At 48.9% G+C, this 16296-nt stretch overlaps 2 protein-coding genes across 3 annotated transcripts; both read left to right on the top strand.

Annotated features, from left to right (window-relative positions):
• The first annotated feature begins 9275 nt into the window (after window positions 1-9275).
• LOC117857592 (uncharacterized) lies at window positions 9276-12394 on the top strand. The gene is made up of 3 exons (XM_034740343.2): window positions 9276-9981; window positions 11040-11312; window positions 11780-12394. Exons 1-3 carry the CDS (start codon window positions 9424-9426, stop codon window positions 12101-12103), a joined length of 1155 nt encoding a protein of 384 aa, XP_034596234.1. The 5' UTR covers window positions 9276-9423; the 3' UTR covers window positions 12104-12394.
• Window positions 12395-12884: 490 nt separating this feature from the next.
• LOC117857593 (thioredoxin H4-1) lies at window positions 12885-15830 on the top strand. 2 transcript variants are annotated; one of them, XM_034740345.2, is made up of 5 exons: window positions 12885-13088; window positions 13874-13940; window positions 14100-14210; window positions 14891-15013; window positions 15392-15830. In XM_034740345.2, the coding sequence occupies exons 2-5, from the start codon at window positions 13899-13901 to the stop codon at window positions 15548-15550; spliced, it is 435 nt and encodes a 144-aa protein (XP_034596236.1). In that variant the 5' UTR covers window positions 12885-13088; window positions 13874-13898; the 3' UTR covers window positions 15551-15830. The 2 variants fall into 2 exon arrangements, with proteins under 2 accessions (XP_034596236.1, XP_034596235.1); XM_034740344.2 differs by having other exon boundaries at window positions 12887-13088; window positions 13840-13940.
• The last annotated feature ends 466 nt before the right edge of the window (window positions 15831-16296 follow it).

Below are 16296 nucleotides of genomic sequence, written 5' to 3'. Positions count from 1 at the left end.
CATTGGCCGATTTTGAGCTCGTCCCACGAGACGCTCCTTGACGCGGCCACTCGTTGGTACCATTCTCTCCAACCTGGGGTTTCATTTGGCCAAGATCTGAAAGTGCTTGCCCATTGATCTAAGTTCATATCGGATCGTTTGAAAGGTATCCGGTCGGTTTCCAAATTTATAAGATCTGCCGGATCTGGGTCTCCCATGGGACCAAGGCAAACAAGGCCAGGACTGCCCGTGAGATGAATAGTAATTCTATGTCTAACCGCCTAAAAAAGGAAAAGGGGCATAAGAATGTAAGGAATAGATCTGAGATAAATACGTTGCCGATAGGGGAAAGATTCGGTATATACCTCCGGGATAAAGTTCTGAGTAATCGGTGTGGTCGCCGACACAGACGTGGATGACGGGGCCGTGATGGGGACCGCCATTGGGATTTCTGATGAAGCTCTTTCATCTGCAGATGAAGTGACGGCCGTCGTTACCACCACCGGAGGCACTATCTCTGGATCATTGCGTGCGGGAGAGCTGCCGGAAGGAGTCGCCATCGGAGGGAAGGGGGAAGAAGTACAGGAACTGGAACTAGAAAACTTCGATGGCAAGGGAGAGTTAAGGAAGAAGGATGCGCGCGCGTTGGAAAAAGAGACGTGAGCTTGAAGATGAGCTGCGGTGAAACGCTATTTATAGGATGCCTGAAGAGAGGGTAAAAACGGAATTTTCACCGCGCCGGCGCTTCGAGTTTTTCGGGGTAGTGGCTGTCGTGGGCGCCCGTTTCAAAATTTGCAATGATCAGCCGGGAGACCGCGAAACGGAAGGATATTTTCACTGCGGCCGTTTCGGAGGAGAGGTTATAAAGAATTTCGAAGTAAAAGACTGTGTTTTACTCCGAAACTGGGGGGCATGTGTTGACGCCGGATTTCGTCACCAGTAGAATCGGCGTCAAGAAGAAAAGAAATCGGAGAAGTACAGTTGGGAATCGGTCAAATGGTGCTATAATGAGGAATCGGCTGGCAGCTTTTGCTTCGCTTCAGGGAGAATGCGCCAGACTCCCAATCGGCAATCCTTTGCTGATGAGAAATCGACCGATCAGGAGGATGGACTAATTGGGCCTGTATGGGCTTGGAAAGGGATGGAAGGATAAGGTGGAGGTCAGCCCACGAAGCGTGGGGTAGCTAACCTAGTACGAATTGTGCTTGTAGATATTTGTTTTCTGTTTGAATTAGAGATAGAATTCTAGTCGGTTAAGAAGTTATCTATACGGGGCTATAAATAGCTACCTTTGTAAATCTGTAAAGACAACAATCAATCAATACAACAAGTTACCTTCTTCTTCGTACTTACTTTCGAGCAGGCGACTTCGCCATTACTTTTTCTTCTCACGAGTTCGTGCGGGTTGGCAGGGCTGCATCATCTTGACCTCCGGCCGATTCTGTAAGTTCCGTTTATCGAGTAACATCTAAGCTTTAACTTCCGGCGCATCGCTGTTGTTTCGTTTAGATTTATTCATCAGTTATCGATATCAACTAGATTCATAGGTTTTTACCTGTTTTCCTAGTTTTTATCACCAATTATCTCACTAGGAATCAGTAGTATCGGCTTTCATTATTTTCTATAGTTAGATCCATTTGTTGCCGATTAGATCTTTTCCTAGTGTTGTTATCATAAGCTTTGTACCGATTACTTCAGTATTCTTCTATCTACAAGGCTATAGGGATCGGGCTGACTTATAGCCGATTTCATTATTACAGTAAATCGGCCGATTCGTCGATAAACTCTCTCGATCGGAAACTTAGCCGATCGTAGTTTCTGAAACTGATACGTGTTCTTCCTTGCCAATCAACAGGTCAGATTGGCTGGCACGCCGCGCGAACCGCACCAGGGCATTCACCCGAACAGGAGCTAAGCAGATTCTCCCGGGTCGTGTGTCGGTAGCTGGGATTCGGTTAACCGATTTCTAGCGCCAACATATATGCTGTTATTTTGATCCCTTCTTTAGAATATCTTTCTTCTTTTCAGATGATTTATGTCCTATGTGTTTATAACCAGAAAGAAAATGAGCATGAAATCCTGTTAAGAAGGCCCTGAGTTGATGATACTATATTATTTTTAAATTAAGCAGTAGTAGGTATTTAAATTAAGGGTAATTTTTCACAAGAAAATAACAGTGCTATAATATGAGCAGTAGCAGGTTTATGTCCTATATTGTTGATGAATTGGTATGGCAGCTAGTGTGTGGTAATCTCACCAAGAAGGTGAGCATATTCATTGTCAAACCCGCATCCTCAAACCAAACAAGAGATGGAACCACTCCAACCCACTTTATCCCACTAATCAAATAAAAAACTGGGTCCAACCCATCCCTGCAACCAAACAAGAACTGGGTTCACTCCAACCCAGAAAACTAGGTTGGCTCCGACCCAACCCGCATGATCCCAAAACCAAACGCATGCTTAGCAATGAAAATTGATGCAATGTGCAGAGGAAATCATCGTTCCCGGACTCTGACGACAGTTCAGTTCCAGGCTTACGCATGCGCGCGCGCATGGCACATCGCGTCTCTGCCTCTCTGGGCTCTGGCTGAGTGGCTGTTGATGTCGATCTCTTCGCGGCACAGCTCGTACTCGAACTCGGCACCGCGGGGAGCCTCCTCTGAAGCAACGAAAGAGCAGGACCTCGCCCAGGCTAGCCGCCTCGCCGTCATCGCCGACCTCATCAGGGCACCATCACCGTCTGTCCGTCTCAGGGGCTCCCGAGGCGCCGCCGCCACGCCAGCGTAGGAGCTTGGACGCCAGCGGAGCGCGCGGGGAGCCGGCGGAACGGCGAGGCGTAGGCGGGCGGATATCGACGGAGGCTAGCGCGGGGTTAGCAGAGGTTGCCGGCGGCAGCGCGGCCTGCGACCTCGTTCGGCTGCTCCGACGCCGGCCCGGAATATTTGCAAAATGCCCTCCGAATCGGATCGCGATTAACAGTCGCGATCCCAATCTGAGGGTCTTTTGTAAATTTCGAGATCAGATATTTGCAAACGCCCTCCTAATTTGGATCGTGATTATTGATCGCGATTCGATTTAGGGGTATATTTGTAAAGTATGCATAATATATTTGAAAAATACTCTTTATTTGATCGTGATTATTAGTCGCGATCCGATTTAGGGGTACCTTTGCAAAATTTCGGATCGAACATTTTTTAAAAGAACCCCTAGTTCGGGCCGGCTCGACGCCCGTCAGTCCAACGGCGCCTGCGGCCGCTGCCGTCCTCCTCACGTCCTATCCCATCCGGGAGCACAGAGATCCATCCTTGGCCCTGCCCTAGCACGAGCTCTCCACTTCTTACTGCTTTGGTAGCAACACGCGCGCGCATATCCCCTCGCCCATCGGTGCTGAGCGAGAAGCCGGTCGGGCATACGCCCCACAGGCGAGCACGGCGGCGTCATATCCGTCGAGAACACGGCCGTCTTCTCTGTACATGGGACCCTGTATTTTCACCGCAAACCGCGCAGCTGCCTGAAGCGTCCCCACATAAGTAGAGACTAAATGTGATACAAATATCAGTCCCAGGAGGCTGATAGCACATTTATTCGACAGATAAATCAGTTACCGTACAACTCCCGAGGGAGTGGGCGTGAGAGCCACGCAGCGACAAGAAGTAAATAAACAACAACGGCTAACCAAGCAACTGCCAAAAGACAGCACTCGGGACTACACGGCAGCAGCAGCATCTTGGAAAGGCCAACACCACAGGCAGCGTCGAGTGCGGACACAACCTCTACTCAAGGTCTTCAGCGATGAAGTCAGGGTCTTCCTCTGTAGTAACGAAGAAAGGGTGAGTACGAACGTACTCAACAAGTCCAACCCCATCCACGGAGGGGGATACAATCAAGTATATGCACAGGATATATCAAGGATAGGCTAGGGTTTATTTGCGGCAAAGCTAAATTTCCAACACATGCATAGGCTCGTTTTCAAACAAGTTTTCATAAAGCTTTTCCTTTGGTAACCGAAATATTGAGTGGGGTTGATCCTACGCAAAGGATCCAAGTTTCATCGCTATCGGACTCCCCGTCCGCCATAGCTCACGGCACAACTGCCGGACACTTCCAAAATCCAACACACACACACACACACACACACACCATCCATGCCCAAGTGCTAGTTATGTGACCAAGCCGTAACTCGTCCAATGCCGTGGACACGGCTACCCGGATAGGTTTTAACTCTGCAGAGGTTGTACACTTTTCCCACAAGTAGGGTACCGCAGCACGAACACCTTAGTGCAGGTGCGGATCCTAACAAAACCATTACCCACCTTATCTAAGACTGGCTAGCCCTCACGGAAGCACCCAAGGGGTTCACGGCTCATCCACGAGACCGTAACCGGGACCTAAGTCACCAAGATCTTATTCCTTTTCCATGGGCTCCCGTTGCTCTCCAGCACCCCTGACGGCTAACAGTTCAGCTAGTGGGATTTATGCTAAGTCGTTGCCCATACAACGGTCGAGTGGTTGCACGATGGTGGAATTAGGCAAGATGACACATCAACTCGGTCCTTAATCATGACAAGATGGATATCTCCCGACCTTGCTCAACCACCGAGGTACGAGCATCACATCCTGGCATCCCACACAAGGAATACCCATCCATCCTGTCTACACAACCTTTTTCCTTTGAACCCAGAACGTCATTTTCCTCACACACACACACGTTTATTTTCCGAAAACATCATTGTAGTGGTGATTGTATTTAAGTAGTAACTTCCTAAGCATTCTAGCGGTGGTTATCGACCAAATAGAGCGAATCATATTTAGAGACAACCCTAGGATAACAAGGAATGTTCATAACAATCAAGGGGTGGCTATCCAACCATGTCTTGCGATGAAATAATATGCATTTTGTAAAACAGGCCAATGGGTTGTGTTTGAAAAACTAGGTATTAAATATGCATCAAAGGGTGAGATTGGACTTGCCGTCTTCAAAGCCTTCCGGGAGTTCCGGCTCGTGCTGCTGGTCCTCGGGCTCGGGCTCGCGGTCAAGCTCCTCCTCGGGATCCTCCTCGGGCAATCCGCGATCTACGGCACACACAAACGGGCACACAATAAATAAAAGAAAGATCGGTTTTTAACCGTGAGCTCCGAACAGAAAACGTGAACGGAAAATAGGTAGAAGGGCTATTTCTGGGAAATTTGGATATAGATCGGCGGAAGTATTCCAGAGGATGATGTGGTGGAATTTGGGATTAATTGGAGGGAGTTTGGCGCATGAAATGACGGGTTAAACATGAATTAGGGGCTTAAACAGAGGTTTAGGACTGATTCATAATAAACTAGGGACCTTTTCGTAATTCTTTCTGGAGGTGGAGGGGCTTGTCTGTGAAGATGGTATGAGAGTGGTGGAAGGACCTGTTTGTAGTTTGGGAGAAAGTGGGGGTCAGATCGGGATCTTGGGGAAATTTTCCCCTTCTCCTTCACTGGGCCGGCCAGGAGGTTGGGGAAAATGGGGGGCCGACGGCGGCCGGCCGGCGGGCCACACCGGCGGCGACCGTGGGGCGGAGGAGGTGGGAAAAGGGGAGAGGATCCCGTTTTGCCCCTTACCTCGGGCACTTGGGGTAGGAGAGGGGCGGCCGGCGGTGGTCTAGGCGGCGGCGGTGCTCGGGCGGCGCTTGGGTGGTGGTGGCGGCTTGGCACGGGCGGCGGTGGCGCCGGAGGTGTTGGCGGGTGGAGGAGGTCGGGGTGTGGCGCGGTGTGGGGAGAGGGGCGGCCGGGCGGCCTCCTTTTATAGCCGGCGAGGTGGCCGGCGGGGTAGGGGCCCGGCAATGGCCGGCGGTGGGCGGCGGCGGCACGGCACCGGTGGCATGCCGGGGCGGGGAGGTAGGGGCCGGCGGCGGGCGGCGTGGAGTGGGCCGGAGGCGTGGCGTGGGGGCATGCGGGAGGGGCCGACGGGCGGCGCGCCGGGGCCGGCGAGGCCGGGCCGTACGGGACCGGCGCCGGGCGTCGCACGGGACCCAAGGCGCGCGGGCCCAGGCAGCCGACGATCGTGGCGCCAGGAGGAGTGGGCGCCGGGGGTAGTAATGGCGCCGGGGGGGACCGGCCAGGGAGTGGCGCCAGGAACCGGGAGGAGTGGCGCCAGGAAGAAGAAGGAGGAGAGAGAAGAAGGAAGGAGGAAGAAGGAAGAAGAAAGAGAAAGAAAGAAGAAGGAAAAAGAAAAGGAAAAGGGGAGGGAAAAGAGAAAGAAAAAGAGAGGGACCGGCGGCGATTGCGGCACGCGGTCGGAGCGCGCGCGCGGCGGTCTGACGACGGCACGCGGCGAGATTTACGGGCACAGGTAGAAGATAGGGGTCGGCTCGGATGCCGGGACGGCGAAATCGCCGGGAAGATTTTGGAATCCCGGGAGCTCAGCGGTAAAAAGATTTTGAAAGCGATTTTTAACGGATGATTTTAGTTGGTGATTTCCGCGGATGTTACACTGCCCAATGCTCCGACGGTGGCTGCTAGCTCCACCATGGCGCCATGAGATGAGAGGTGGATCATAGCTCTCCCCTTGAAATGTTTGTTTTTCCGTCTCTCCGCCCGCCAAACGCAACAAGGGCTCGTTTGGCAGGCCCGTGGCTGTGGCTGAAACGGTTCCGGCTGTGGCTTCTCCGGTGGAGCAGCTTTTCTGGTAGAGCTAAAGCCATTCTGGAAAGGATTTGGTAAAACGACTTCTCCGTATTTGTACAAATGGATGTAAGAGGTCAAATGCATATATGCTCTTAGCTATGTGATTTGGATGAGGCAAATGTCCATTATGCCCATAGCTATATGACTTGTACATTTTATATTTTTCTTTAATTTATATGTTATTTCATTTGAAAAAATGATTAGTGAATATATGATTAAACAATAATTTCTCTTTTTCCTTTTCTTTTTTTTCTCTTCATTTTTTCTCCCTCTTTTCCGTGCCTTATCCATTCCTCACTGCCTTAACTCGTCCTCATCCTTTCTTCACGCCAAGCTATGCTCCACCGCCATCCCTACTCCTCTTGGTCCGCGTGCCCAGGTGCTGCTGCTAATTCGCCGCCATCCCATTCTCCCAGTCGAGCGATGCTGCTTCCCTCCAGCCGGGTGCTGCTGCTGTTTTGTCATCACTGCCCGCCACGAGGCTGCGCCGCACCTGGCCCTCGCCCTCCTGCTCCATCGTCGGCCACGCGAGCCTTGCTCCTTCCCCGCCACCCTCTTTCTCCACCGCGCACCGCATCTCCGCCGCCGCGCCCTTCCCCAGCATGCGCCGTTGACGTGCGCTGCTCGGGTGGGGGCATTTTTGCCAAGATCTCGGGAGGTGGGGGTTGAAGCTGCGGGGAGGCTTTTTTTTTTCTCCCTCTCCGTCTAAAGGCTCCAGAGAGCGGGATTTGCGGGAGCTTCCATGGTGAAGCTATTTTGGAGGTGCTCTTTGGCCGAATTTCACTAGAAGCCGGCGGAGAAGCCGCCGGTGAAACCCTGCCAAAGACGACCGAACTAATCCTCAATCCAGCAATGCAGAGAGCGGTGACCAAGGCAATCCCCGTTCCTCTATTTTCTCATGCTGCAGGCTACAAAGGGGTCGGTTTATTCAGGTGTGGACATGTTGATAGACTGGTAGGCGTGTTACAAGCACAGGCAACGTATAGATACTGAATATAATCGGCAAGAACCAACGCCTCGTCAGGTCCTCTGGTTGCAATGCAGAAACTTGCAAACATCTTTCAGAAAAGTTAAAGAAACACGTAGCAGTCCTACTGGCCAAGGCATTGTTAACTTGCTATAACAGGTGATGAGTTGTACTACGTCTTTGTGTTTTGGTTGTCTGAAAATTCAGTCCAGCAAGTTGCCCACCTTCTGCTGCGGCCACATACACGGCCATTTCATTTGTTTCGTCCCCCGTCTGACTGTCTCCCTCTCCCTTTGGTGAAGAAGTGGCTCGAGCACGGCGAGGCGATAGCGGCGGCGACGGTGGCTGCTAGCCCAGGCATGGTGAGTAGTGTTCTGATGAGTTTCTATAGCACAGCAGTTATGATTTTGTGATCATTCAGATAACCTTGCATGGTTTTCTTTTCCCTGTCTCAACGATACTGAATGCTAGCTGCTTTTGGAGTTTTGGTCCATCCATCCATGCCCAGATTTCTGATGATTTGAACAGAAGACAGTTGACAGTGACACACTCGTATTCTTGGTCACTTGGTGGTTGGCCAGGCTGAACGAAGCACCGGTGTATAACTGTATAACCGGTGTATAACATGTAGTATAAGCGTTTTGCAGGGTCCATTTACTCTTTACCGTACTACTATTTTTTTTAACCAACGGGCACCGAGACGATGATTACCGTACTACTACGACCCCATTGCATAAAGTATCTCCTTTTAGTGGCATTGCAGGAAGTTTTCACTGTATCGATCTTGCTGGGGCGGCCAAAAACCTTATTGATTTTCCCTGATCACGAAAACATCCGGTCAGAAATAAAGACAGCTAAAGAACACGATCCCTGCATAAGGAAAAATGCTGTGATCTTGACAAGTGGTTTGCAACCACAATTTATTCAAATTCATAATGCTATAAGTCGGATCATTGTAAAATGTAAAATTAGTTGTATAGTATACAATTTCTTTTGATATATCACCGAGTCGAAAAGTTCCCACCTAAATTTTATTAAACCATTTAACCATGATTTATTCAAATGTATAATTGCTACGTAAAATGTACGAGATTTACTCCTCATCAGTCGACTGAAATCTTGCTTATCCACCAGTTACCTAAAATTATACTACAAATTGAATGAGGATAAGAATTTGATGTTAGGATATGGGGGGTTTGGAGACTTACTCAGTACTCGGCTGTAGGGGGAGCGGCGGGATGGCTCACCGGCTGACGGTGGAGGTGGGAGAAGCGGAGTGAAAGCGGCGAGGGTGTCGCCGAAGCCAGGTGGCAGGGGAACCCGGTTATGCGGTGGAGGCGGTCGGGGCGGTGGCGGATGCCGCTGGAGCCGAGCAGGAGGTGGTGGGAGCGGGGACGTTTCGCATCCGGTATCGACGTGCCGCTGGTTGGGTGCGAGGAAGACGGAGACAACCGTCGCGTGCGTGCGGTTCGGGAAGAGCGGTGTGGCTGAAGATGAGGTTGAAAGCAGGGAGATCTGGACCGTTGGCTGATTAATTAACGGTTTGTGTCTTACAGATGATCTGTTTCTCGGGCGATTGACACGGAGACAGACCCACAATGTAGAGCCACTGCCCACTACAGTGCATCACAGCTTACAAACCGGCCTTTTCTTCGCGCACAAACCAGATCAAGACCTCAGAAGCAACGCCGCACCGATCGAAGCGCGATCAAAAAAGCGAGGAACAATTCGCCCCAAGTCTCTGCCTGGTCCAAGCCGCCGCCCATTCATCCCTCTTCGCGACTGAACCCGATCTCGATTCGACCCCCAACTTCCATGGCGGCCGCCCTCTCCTCCTCGCGGCGCGCCCTCCACACCCTCCACCGCCGCCTCCTCCTCCACCCCACCCCCTCGCCCGCCGCCGCGCGGCTCTCGCCTCCCACTCCCGCTCCCTTCCCCATCCCCCGCCACTCCCCCACCCCCTCCTTCTCCCCCTCCTCCCGCTTCTTCTCCACCGCGCGCCCAGATGCGAGGCTGGGGCACCGGCTGCTACGGCCGCTGCCGCAGCGGGCGCAGCGGCTCGTGGGCGGGTTCAGGTCGGTGTCGACCGGCGGCCGGTCGAAGCTGGCGCCGCTGGGGCAGGGGGTGAAGGGGCTTGGGCGGCCCGTGGAGGCGGCGAGGAGCGCGGCGGCGCGGTACCGGTCCGCCGTCGGGCTGCAGGTCGAGGCCTTCTGGAGGCGCAACTACATGATCCTCGTCGGCGCCGGGGGCGTCATCGTCTGCGTCGCGCTGTGGAGGATCATGTTCGGCATCGCCAGCACCTTCGTCGGCCTCTCCGAGGGCATGGCCAAGTACGGCTTCCTCGCCCTCGCCACCGCCATTGTCGCCTTCGCCGTGAGTAGCATTCGCTTCCTCTCGCCCTAGCTCTTGGCTACATAACTGTGATACGCTAGTGTGTATGTGGTGAACTGGGAATGCTGCTCTGTTTATGGTTTCTGGTTTGTTATATTAGGATGTCCGCTGCCTTATAGTTCGTGTGTCACTCCTGCTGTTCTGATGGTTCAGCTTGCTGTACATGAGCACATTACGACTGTCAAGACTATAGTTGTCCCGCACGGTTATATATTAAAATAAAAGAGTTACAGTTACTGCACTGAGTGACCATTCCGTTGTGGCGTCTTTGAACTTTGATGAAGGAATACATTGGATCATATGACCGAGCAACATGCCCAAATGTTACATACCATAGTACCATACTAAACATTCTTAGACTGTCTTCAGGGATTTGCAGTTTGAAGCTTTATCTGGCAATTACTTTGATTTTGTAGTTAATCCTTGGTCTACTTACTAACCAGTTACCATATCAAATTTTGCAACTGTGTCATTCAATTTTCAGTCTGCCAACCAGATATATAATTCTTACTTGGTTATGGGTATTAGATGGCAATCTACCATGTTGGTATTAATAGAACTGTCATGCACAGCAGCTTACCATGTTTGAAAACAAACAGAGAGCATATACCCTGCAAGATGATTGTATTAATAGCAGATAAACATGCATTAGGTGTTCTCATATTAGCATCCTGCTACCATTTTATGGCATTTTGGGTGTATGTGGCCTAGGTACTGTTAGTTTTGTGGAAAATTTGCGAAGCCTGCTCAGCTGCAGCAAGCAGAATATTGAAATGTCTGAGAAGTGTGAACTTTGCTGCAGAGGGCGGAATTCATTTTAACTGGATATTATCAATGGAACAGTCTCTTTCCGCACAATATAGCTTACTGTTACTTTTTTCTGACTAGTATTTGGTTTCACTCTCAAATGTTTTATCATGTTGAACCCTCATTAAATGATGTCATTGACAATCTAAGCATCTGAGCATTTTTACTTGACTGATGACTCCTCTTTATTTTGGGGGAGAGCAAATGATTTCAATTATCTATTTGTCTTATAGGGTATGTATGCCCGGGCAAGGTTGACCATAAACCCTGACAAGGTTTACCGGATGGCTATGACAAAGCTCAATACGTCTGCTGCAGTCCTTGAGGTTATGGGTGCACCCTTAACTGGTACTGATGTCAGAGCATTTGTTATGTCTGGAGGGGGCCCTAAATTAAAGGACTTCAAATTTAAGCTTGGTGGTAAACGGTGCTTCCTCATCTTCCCCATTAAAGGATCAGAAAGAAAGGGTCTCGTAAGTGTTGAGGTCAAGAAGAAAAAGGGACAGGTACTTGGATTTCTTTGTCTACTTATAGTAAACACTATGCCAGTACGCTAGATTAAACATCTGATGTGTTTATATTCATGATATGATTAAGATTTCGGTGAATAAACAAAAGGTTGGACAAACATTGCAAAAATATAGTTAATCCTCTTCCTTGTTCCTTATTCATATAAGTAGAGCACATGACTTTTTCTTCTAGTATTATAGTACTATTTTATGTTTGGAGAATTTTCAAGAGCTCTTTTGCTGAAATGAATGACAGCAATAGAGTCATGAGCAAATTTGGTACATGGATTTATCCACATGGAAAGCACTGCTTTTAGTAGTATTTGAAGAAACTTAACATGTGAATATGTATTCTAACCTTGCTTAAGACAGTTATGAAATGAGTGGGATAACCTTGAAGTTTACTCATTTCTCCATGACAGCTTGTTTTCTATTTTCTGATCTTTTGCTTAATCCCCTTGCAGTATGACATGAAGCTACTAGCTGTTGACATACCAATGGCATCAGGGCCTGACCAACGGTTGTTCCTCATCGGCGATGAACAAGAGTACAAGGTGGGCGGGGGTTTGATATCCGAGCTGCGAGACCCAATCGTAAAAGCTATGGCTGCAGAGAAGGAGTTTGATTACCTTGATGAAAGGGAGGATGAGGAGGATGAACAGAGGGAGCGTGAGGAGGCTGAGCGAGAGGAAGCCGAAGCATTGAAGCGTGAGGAGGAAAGATTACGTGAGGAGGCTGAAGAACGGAGGCGGCGGGAGGAGACTGAGAATCTGGAGAAAGCTACTTGACGCGATTAACTGTACCAATTTTCCACCTTGTGCATTGTTTCCTGCTTTCCATTCCCTTCACTCCACAATGTAGCAATCAGTGTTCCCACAGCAAAGAGAAGATTGCGTCTGAGATTGAGTTCCCGGTGGCGATTCATCGTCACCATTCACAGCGTGTTCAAGAAAGTAATAATTTTGGCTGCTCCAAAGCGGATTACTTCGTCCGGGGTGCACTGTAATTGAGAGGTTCCTTTTTTTTGATGCACATCTCGCGATCCGGGAATTGAGATGGCCTAAGCCAGTTTACCTGCTGCTTGCGTGTTTGTGTTCTGCTTCTGCACTTCTGCTTAAGCGATCAAGCTCTAAGAATTGTCGATGCTGGATGGCTACAGAAGATTTCACTTTCCTAAAGCTTTTATTTTTGCTAGCTTATTTTTTCCCTCGTGGCATGCTGACAATACACATTTCACTTTCAAGACTGAAAGAGAAATGTTTGATGCTTTTTTTAATAATAGAAATATTTGATGCTACGCTGCTCGTTACAAAAGCACGGAAACGCTCGCCAAATTTTTCGCGTGCTATACAATAATACAAAATGCACTACAACTTAGTAGGTTTGTTTCAGATTCACTCCAGGAAATTCAAGCATCATGAAAAGAAATTGCTGAAGAAATGGCAGAAATTTCGCCAAAAGAAGTGGACTTCCCGTTTACTAGCCGTCCACTGCCAGCTAATGCACGATTCCTAAAGCACGTCATCATCGCTCTTTGGTGGCTTGATTACGGCCCGCAAATGCATCCACGTGAAACGTAACGCCAAGGCCAAGCATAGGGAGAGAGACCTTCGCTCGTGTACTGACATCATCCATCCACCCACTGATAAGCCAAAGGTATCAGCACTACAGCCAGCTCCCCTTCTCCCCCAACTCCGGCGGCTCGGAAGGCTTCCGGCCTCCGCTTCTCCTTCGACGCCAAATCCATCCGCCCCTCCGATTCCAGCATTCCAGGTGAAGAATTCGATCCTCTCCGGACTCCACTTCGATCAGATCCACTTATCTGCTATTCTATACGCCCAGTTCTCCACTTCTTGGTTCGTGATGTTTTCCGTTCCTAGACTCGTTGGCGATTCCGTGTATGAGTGGTTTCGGACTTTTGGTTCGGCTTAGTTCTCTGGGTGCTAAGATCCAAAGTCGAGAGGAGTAGGCGGGCTAAATTACATGCCGCATCTGTCAGACTGTTGTCTTGTACTGGTACGGTAGTAGCATAAAAGAAAGGGGAAAATATTGAGACTGTTGATGATGATAGCTGAAGTGTCCGGTTGTTGTGGTGTCCGAGGAGATTAAAATTTTAGGATTTTAGGAATTAGGACCCTACATCTACCTCAGTGTCAGAGGATCAGTTTCTTTTTTCCACTGTAGCAGCAGACTCAAACCGCTGTTCGCCTGATCGCCTCTGACGTTGGAGCTCAACATCAGAGGATTACCACCTCACCAACTATGGCTGAAACACTTTCCGTGACCGATATGTCTAGCAGTTGGTCACAAAGTCGGTCTATGATCATCACACTCCAGCTGTCCAGCAGATGTTGGAAGGTCAGATCATAGGTGTGTTAGTGTGTAAGGATTATATCTCCAACTAGGACTGTGGCTTGAGCATGCTGTTAGCATATGTTCTCGATCCTGAGCAAGTGAGCATCCTTTTCTTGCTGGCGGCTGGCACCCTTATATTGTGTGCATCTGGTTGTTTTTTCGGTCACAGTTCCCTGTTTGAAAGAGTCTGGTGGAGTTTGCAGTTTTGCCAGGTGCCAACAGTTGACAATGGTACTTAAGCGCCTGATGAGATGCTGCTGCATTGCAAAGGTCAGTTTTCTTGCAAAAACAATTGGGTTTTTCTGCTTGCTTCTGATGCTCTCTACCCTTTTTATATGACATATGTACGTGTATAGTACATATATCTGTTTTCAAATCCACAGTTGGTTTTTGCTGCTTGCTTCTGATGTCTCTCTACCCGCACTGCAGCACACTGATGATGAGGACAAGATTGATTTCGGAGGCGGCAATGTTCATGTCATTACAAGCAAAGAGAACTGGGACCAAAAAGTTGAGGAGGCAAACAAGGATGGGAAAATTGTAAGTAAACCATACTCAAGGTCACAAGGGAAAACATAGGTTCAGAATGTCATATAATGCACACGTGAAGTTCTTATATATTTGAAAACAGGGAACTAGGATACTACTTTCCTTTCTTTTTATATGATATAAGAACACAAGCAGCTCCAATGTGTGCGTACATGGAGGCTCTATCATTGTTCAAAATCTGTATCTCAACGGGAAACCTGAACTAGTTAAGCTTGTTGATTTTTATTTCGTGGTCATTAATGTTGAGGTTTGAACTTCACTTTATATATTGGTAGAAAAATAGAATTGTATGGTAACATTGAGTGTGGCCATTTTGCATTTGGCCTTCGTTTGCTATTTTGTGCAAATTGGAACAGGAAAGTTTATATGGAATCCTTTTTCTAGACACATTCAATCCAGAATTTTAGCGGTCACTTATTCTTTTACTACTATGTTACTTTCTGCTGATTAGTTTTATCACCAAAACCACTATGTACTTCTAGTTTTCTATGCACCTGTGAAAACATTTACACTGATCAGACTGGTCACCATCGTGGTCAGGGAAAAAGATACATTAACCTACGGACATGATGTTCCAAATATTTTTTAGATAATGAGTAGAACTTATGCTTACAGACTGAATTGTGATGCTACAACGAAAGATAAATGCTGTTTACACGGATCTTTTGCAGGTGGTTGCAAATTTCAGTGCTTCCTGGTGTGGGCCATGCCGGGTCATTTCGACTGTTTATGCTGAGATGTCGCAGACGTACCCGCAGCTCATGTTCTTGACTGTTGATGTCGACGATTTAATGGTAATCAAGTTTTATGAAACCTTATTTTTGTTTCACACATGCAAGTGGTGTCAGTTTCTTTGGGTTCCCTCAGTCCCTGTTGTTACAAAGACATAGTGCAGTCATGTCTTTTAAGACTGACAGTTTCCTCATGCAGGATGCCAGTTCTCTGATCCTGAAGTATAAACTAAAAGTGAAAATTGTTTCTGCATAGCTAGTCATTGGGGTTCAGTTCAGAGACTGCATCTGACACGGATCATTGCGCTACCCAGTCTTGCTGCATTAGAACAATTGACAGGCTTTAAAACTCTAACGCCTTAACTGCAGTGTTCAGGCTACTGCACATGTGTGGCGAAGTCATTAATTGACTCCCCTGTCTTTTTCTCTCCCCCTCCGCAGGAATTCAGCTCGTCGTGGGACATCCGGGCGACCCCGACGTTCTTCTTCCTCAAGAACGGGCAGCAGGTGGACAAGCTGGTCGGCGCCAACAAGCCCGAGCTCGAGAAGAAAGTCGCTGCGCTCGCTGGTGGGTCGGTGGCGCCGCCTGACAGGCCGTGACGCCGCAAGTGACAGGAGGACGATGCAGGCGGATATCATGTCAGCAGTCGTCGGCCTGTGCTGTTCGTTCTACCCGCGCACTTGTTTGTGCCCATCGTGTAGCTGCGTTTGATCCGCGTGGTCTCTTCTCCGATGTGCAGACTGTACAGCTAGGCCCTTGTTCACTTCCCACAAAACTCCCAACTTTAGCACTATGCAAAAAGAAGATTCCCCATCACATCAAACTTGCGGTACATGTATGGAGTACTAAATGTAGACGAAATCAAAAACTAATTGCACAGTTTTGTTGTACTTTGCGAGACGAATCTTTTGAGCCTAATTAGTCAATATTTGGACAATAATTCACAAATACAAACGAAACGCTACAGTGTTGTTACAGTAATTTGGCACCTCCCAAATTCGCCAAGTAAACAAGGGCTAGGCCTAGCTCCTTGGTGACGATGTGATGATGTAAGTATTGATTTCTGTGGTACTAGCTGGTAACCAGTGGCAAGTACATGCATGAATGAGTTGATAAATCATGGTTCAACGAGCATGATGGATGATCGGCAATATTCAGAAGAGGGGGGCAGAATGATCTAGTAGGCCGGTGTAGAGATAATGGGCCGGATTTTTACTGGAAAAAGGCCGCCGCGTCTTGGCCCATGGCGCCTTCCGGATGGACTCGACTTCACAGCCGAAAAAAGGCGCGTGAACTACGTGGTGGACCCGACTAGCTGCCAACTACTCCATCGGGCGCACGTACG

Source organism: Setaria viridis, chromosome 5 (genome assembly GCF_005286985.2).
Source record: "Setaria viridis chromosome 5, Setaria_viridis_v4.0, whole genome shotgun sequence".
Taxonomy (NCBI): domain Eukaryota; kingdom Viridiplantae; phylum Streptophyta; class Magnoliopsida; order Poales; family Poaceae; genus Setaria; species Setaria viridis.
The sequence above is the reverse complement of the archived record's forward strand: the minus strand, read 5'-3'. Positions and strand labels throughout refer to the sequence as shown.

Excerpts from the sequence above, each read along its gene's own strand:
- LOC117857592 (XM_034740343.2), top strand. The coding sequence starts at position 9,424 with ATGGCGGCCGCCCTCTCCTCCTCGCGGCGCGCCCTCCACACCCTCCAC. Across the intron at positions 9,982-11,039 it reads CCGCCATTGTCGCCTTCGCC|GGTATGTATGCCCGGGCAAG; the intron begins GTGAGTAGCATT and ends TTTGTCTTATAG. Across the intron at positions 11,313-11,779 it reads TCAAGAAGAAAAAGGGACAG|TATGACATGAAGCTACTAGC; the intron begins GTACTTGGATTT and ends ATCCCCTTGCAG.
- LOC117857593 (XM_034740345.2), top strand. The coding sequence starts at position 13,899 with ATGGTACTTAAGCGCCTGATGAGATGCTGCTGCATTGCAAAG. Across the intron at positions 13,941-14,099 it reads GATGCTGCTGCATTGCAAAG|CACACTGATGATGAGGACAA; the intron begins GTCAGTTTTCTT and ends CCCGCACTGCAG. Across the intron at positions 14,211-14,890 it reads CAAACAAGGATGGGAAAATT|GTGGTTGCAAATTTCAGTGC; the intron begins GTAAGTAAACCA and ends GATCTTTTGCAG.